Genomic DNA, 6,000 nt, shown 5'->3' on the forward strand with positions numbered 1-6,000 from the left:
CAGAATTTTGCATTGATACATAATTTTGCTCTGCACCTTGCTTTCTTTACTTGGAGGTCTTTCCATATGAGCATATATAGAGATACACCCTATTCCTTTTCATGATACAAAGTATTACACTGTATGCATGTACTTGCTTATTGATGATATTACAAATTATGGTGTAATTACCATGTGTGCATATATATATATATATATATATATATATATATATATAGTGCTTGTATGTCTGTGGCATAACTCCTAGAAGTGGCTTTGCTATTTCAAAAGTTATGTGCATTTAAAAATTTGATAGATGTTGCCATTTCTACCAAAAACGCCATATCAATTTCTTTCCCACCAATAGGATTTGACATTTCCACACATCCTCACCATCACTGAGTATCATCAAAATGTTGATTCTTTTGTAATATGATAGGTGAAAAACTATATCTTATTGATTCCATATGCAATTCTTTCATTATGAGAGATATTGAGTGATTTTGCATATATTTATTAACTTGGGTAATTATTTTTTAAATACTAATTAGCTATTTTCCTGGATGCATTGATATTTTGCAGGCTCTCCCTCAGGAAAAAAAGTTTCTAATATATGATGAAGCACTGAAGCCAGTGGGAACATATCTTCTTGTTTGTTGATATTATTTTACAGAGTAAAATAAGTAACAGTGAACTTGTGTTCTCCATAAAAGTAAAGAGATAATAGAGGCAAAAGAGAAGGGGGTAGTGGAATAGTGCGATTTCATCTCAAGGGTCCTAGATGAATGACAATAGGTCTTCAAAGGGTCAAATGAAACTCCTCAGAGGTGACACATTAGGCCTACTAGTCAGCTTTGGGTTGGGATACTTAGAGTCTACTATTGCGTAACATTTCACACTGACAGCCTGGCCTTCAGAGTCTGACATCTCCCTTATCTATATATCCTAAGCAATGCTTCTTAACCTCTCTGATTCCCAATTTCCTCTCCTCAGTGAGATAGGAATTGTAACATTGATAATTAGCTCTTAAAGTTCTTAGAACTACTAAGTAAGACAATCACTATGAATACAGTACTTAGCACAAACCTTGACATATGGCAGTTTCTCAATAAAGGTGGGTTATTATCATTATAATATAACAATGTTACAATATAACAATGTCACCCACGAATCCATTCTATGGCTACTCTGAGAACTCTTTTAATTTGTTTCTAATGCCTGAGTTCACAGAGTAAAAGAACATGTTGACCAGCTCTTTGTTACCCCATGAAACAATATGAAGTGGGATTAAACTAAACTCAAACTGTACAGAATTTTAATATTAGCCTCAAGGAGGAAGTCTCCATGAGCAAGGTTCTTAAATCCTGAAAAAGGAGGGTTAAGGGTTCCCTATTCCTTTAGTCCTTTAAAGGAATAGGGAACCTATTGGGAACCATTGGGTGGCTCAATGGGTTAACTGTCCGACTTCAGCTCAGGTCATGCTTTCGTGGCTTGTGAGTTCAAGCCCCGCTTCAGGCTCTGTGCTAACAGTTCAGAGCCTGGAGCCAACTTCGGATTCTGTGTCTCCTCTCTCTCTGCCCCTCTCCTGCTTGCACTCTCTCAAAAATTAATAAACATTAACAAAAATTTAAAGTTATTGTTGACTAGCTGCTCATTATAATCATTTGGGAAGCTTTTTAAAAATACTTGTGCCTAGGCCCCCCATACCCAGAGATTCCAATTTAATTGACTGGGGTAGGGGCCGGTTTTGTGTTTTTTAACATGCAGCCAAGCTTGAGAACTACTGCAAGGCACAGCTGCCCAGTGGCTCTTAATGTTAGTGCAATGGTTCTCAACCTTGGTTGTATGTTAGAATCACCGAATGAGCTATAAAAATACTGATGCTTCATCTTATCCCCAGAGGGTCTGATTAATTGGTCTTGGGTGTAATCTGGTGATCAGGATTTCTAAAATCTCCTCTGATGATACTAATGTACATTCAAGTTGGAGAGCCATATCAACCATATCGAAAGTGTGTCGATTTCAGAGCTCATCCATAGAAATTTTCTTTAGGGGGACTGGAATGAATCTAAGGCATATATATATATATATACATATATATATATGTGTATATATATATGTGTGTGTGTGTATATATATATATATGTATAACAAACACACCAGGTGTTTGTGTCTATATGATTGAAGTAGAAGCTAAAAGGTGGTCATCCTTAATAATCTTTTCATTCTCTTTGGGTTAGTTGGCAGGGATTTAGTTATTGCATCAAATAGCCTTATCATTGTCATTCTGGTTGAGTTGATTAAAAAAAATAGCTTTATCATCGTTATGCTGGTTGAGTTGATTAAAAAAAAAAACAACTTATGTTAAACTGATGTGTTTTCCAATCCTAACCACCCATTAACTTGCCCTCTCTCTAGCCAAGGCAAGGACCCTTAACACTTCCATATCCTCTCATCTTCCAAATGACGGTCCTTGTAATGTTTGAAGAAAGTGATCCTTCTTCCCTTAGCCTTCACTTCTTCAAGCTAGAGAAACCCCAGTTCCTTTAGCCAAAAGAATAGCTGATTGGCTGCCAGGGTCCCTCCCTCCCTGTGTGCCCCATACCATTCCTTTAGAAGCAAGGATGGTGTCAAACTCTGATCTTATATGACCCAGACAGTAAACCCTGACTAATGTACCTAAATAAATAAGAATTCTATAAATAGATGGTATTACAATGTTAGGATCATCTATTAACTCAGTTTAGTTAGTGACCTGTCAGATAACTACTATTATGTAGCAGTATACAAAGAACAGATATTTTCCCATTTTCTCCTCAAAGAATTTAGTGTACATATTGCTCTTATCACCCCTCTTTTACTACAGATGTGCTGAGGATCAGAGAAGTTCCATGATTTGAGTAAATTCATGGTAGTTGTGGTCAGAGTGCTAACCAGGAATTATTTGATTCCAAATCCCATGTTCCCTCATTTTGCTTTTTAGAGCGTATGCAAAGATAACTGGAAAAAGCTCAGTTGGTTTAATAACACACCCTGAAAACCAAGAATGATTACTATTGTTGGTTATTGCATAATAAAGTCTTTCATGTTGAACCCTTTGAAAGAGTCAGTTGAATTTAATTTGTAAACATCTGAAGTAAGAAACCAGAAACGCGGAAGACAAGTTGATAATCCTGGGGAAAATTTTGCAGCCCCACTTAGCCATGTTAATGAGCTGTAGTTAGTTAAATAACAAAGAGCCTCCCTCCCTTTCCACTTGTCAGGTGTGCCAAAGAACTTGAACTACGATGATGTGAAAGAGCTCATCTTAGCGGTGGATGGAGTGGTGTCTGTGCACAGCTTGCACATCTGGTCTCTAGCAATGAACCAAGTGATTCTCTCGGCTCATGTTGCTGCAGGTCAGTGAGTTTTGTAAACACCCTAACAAAATTCAGTCCTTGCCCTGTAAACTCAATAATTTCCCTCCTTTTTGTACAGCTGCCCTTCGTGTCTGTTGCCTGTCAAAACAACCGTGGAGTGTTTCCTATTACCAAAGCCCTTTGAAAAAAGCCCTTGTCAATGTTATCATGGCAACAGTGATACTGAGTACATCCCTTGAGGCAGACTGCAGAGGGTAGTGGGTAGAATGAATGGCTAAAATGCCACCCAAAGTTCAAGGTCTTCAACTCGGAAAATTAGATCTCACCTGTTTGACTTGGTGCCCGATGAATTAAATAATGGGATGAGCTCAACAATAAACTTCATTGAGTTATTTCCTGTGTCTGAGATGATCTGCCTATTACAGAAGATTAAAAAAATGAAGGAGACCTAGGTCCCATACTTAAGATTCTAACAGGTTAAAAGATGTGCTAGTAGGAATTAATGGTGATTCCCTCACTGGATGGTTAGAAATTCTGTAACCATGTGAGATAATTCTTAGGATTTGGGGTTTATTCTAAAAAAGTACTTTCTCAAGTAGAATGTGATTTGTGCACCATGTGTCCTAGAGCTGGGGAGATAGGCAGTGGGGGAGGGGAAGCCTCTCACTGCTTCAGGAGACAGCTCAGGCCAAATGATATGTTAGGCTGCTAAAAAAATAATTCAAGAAGTTACTTAGAGGCAGGGTACAGGATCACTGGCGACAGGCATTTGAGGACTATGCTTTCTCTGATATCCTCGGCTTTGCTGAGAGGCTCAGATGTGGCTACAGGTAATTTATAGCATCTACTACACCAATATTTCACTGCAGATGGCAGAATCTAGTAAACAATCAGGTTACTATGGAGGGAATCTTACAGCTTCCTGATACCTTTTGGGACAAGAGAGAAGATGGCAGTGAGGTTCCTGCTCAAAGAAGAGTCTGTAGGGAGCTCTAAATGCTCCCCTGTTCCTATCACTGGTCTTGGTATAAATGCTGACTAGATACAAGAGCTTCAACGCAAAGGTCTCTGGGGACTGGTGGGAAGGGCTATATAAAAAATCAGAGCTTTGTCTTGGCTTTTTTCAGGCCTTATCTCCCCTTCCATGGTCAGGTTCTAGGAGGGCCAGACCCAAGAGAGAACTGTGGGCAGGAAGAGTTTCCATAGTGATGGGTACTTTGCTGCACTAGAATTTCCCCCTGTCTTGTCTGTGTGGATATAGCTGATTATCAGAGCCAGAGTACTTCCCCTGAGTGCTCCGCCTGTGGCCCTCCCCACCAGGTTAAAGACAAAGTGCTTGAGGCTGGAAATTTAGCCGTCACCCATGTGTGTGCAATCAGTGCCCCTCTCACTGTGGTTCTTTCTCAACAGCAGCCAGTCGGGACAGCCAGGTTGTTCGAAGAGATATTGTAAAAGTCCTCAACGATAGCTTTACTGTGCACTCACTCACCATTCAGATGGAATCTCCAGCTGACCAGGACCCTGACTGTTTTTTCTGTGAAGAACCCCGGGACTAGTTCAGTCACAATGTCAACTTCCAGAGTTCAATGGCCCACTATACACTGCTCTGCAGTTTCTAGAATATAAGAAATAAAGAACCAAAGGAAGAAGTTTGAGAAATTCATGATACAGTACAGTGCACATTTTATCCACCATGAATGAAGATGCATATAGATTCATTAATCAATTGGATTATCAACTCATCAGTAGCTGTGTTCAATTACAGGAATGTGTGTATGGACTATTCCTGACTGGGGCTGAAGTAACAGCTGTTTGTAACCACAGGCAATAAAAAGTTCATCTCCCTTCAGTGATGTATCCTGAGGATGAGTGGGTAAAATTGAACTTGGGAAAGTCTTATTAGGAATCAGTGCCCAGGAAAAGTCACAAAATTCTCCTCAAATGGGAGAAAAAAGCAAACTAGGAAGAGCTTAAGTTAAAAGAGATGCTGGAAGCTTAACACCCCACTAGACCTTGACTCTCTGGCCAGTTTATAATAGGATTTGGAGCAGTTTCTTTTTACTCCCTATCAGCATCACCATTCCCTAAACGGGGTAGAAATGTCCTCTTTCCTTCTCACAAATTATGTTTTAACATGTCTAAAACTATTGAATGGTATTTTGCTTCTCTGTGTAAAAGCTCTGGACAAATTAAAAATTATGAAATTGCTGCTTTTTGAGTGTTTTCACTTGGTGTGACCTAATAACAAAACAAGGAGGCACAGAGCATCAGAGTTCTTATTCCAGATCATATGGAAAATAATTTAGTCAAATAATTAAGAACTCACAGGTCTTAAATAATATTTATGGAATACCAACTATTGTCCAGGTATTGTACTAGGCTTTTCAGATGTGTCACCTCATTTCATTTGAGTGACAACTTTAGAAAGTTGCAATTAATACCATCGTTATATAGACAAGGACATAGGCTCACAGAAGGTAAGTTATTTAACCGATATCATTATTCATTCATTCAAAAACAATTTTTTCAGAGCACCTGGGTGGCTCAGTCAGTTAAACATCTGACTCTTGATCTTGGTTCAGATCATGATCTTATGGTTCATGAGATGGAGCCCTGGGTCGGGCTCTGAGCTGACATCCTGGAGCCTGCTTGGGATTCTCTC

General features: G+C 39.1%; 1 protein-coding gene across 2 annotated transcripts in view; it reads left to right on the top strand.

Annotated features, from left to right (window-relative positions):
- The window catches only part of SLC30A8 (solute carrier family 30 member 8), a 46,867-nt gene extending 41,665 nt beyond the window's left edge, over window positions 1-5,202 (top strand). The window contains exons 7-8 of one of the 2 annotated variants that reach the window (XM_047073799.1): window positions 3,243-3,377; window positions 4,749-5,202. In XM_047073799.1, the coding sequence (XP_046929755.1) occupies window positions 3,243-3,377; window positions 4,749-4,894 (281 nt within the window). In that variant the 3' untranslated portion in view covers window positions 4,895-5,202. The remainder of the gene's footprint in view (window positions 1-3,242; window positions 3,378-4,748) is intronic. The other variant, XM_047073798.1, reaches the window with a different exon arrangement.
- The last annotated feature ends 798 nt before the right edge of the window (window positions 5,203-6,000 follow it).

Source organism: Lynx rufus, unplaced genomic scaffold (assembly GCF_022079265.1).
Source record: "Lynx rufus isolate CCGP_SWC_20201006 ecotype Redwood Valley unplaced genomic scaffold, mLynRuf1.p SCAF_12, whole genome shotgun sequence".
Lineage (NCBI taxonomy): Eukaryota > Metazoa > Chordata > Mammalia > Carnivora > Felidae > Lynx > Lynx rufus.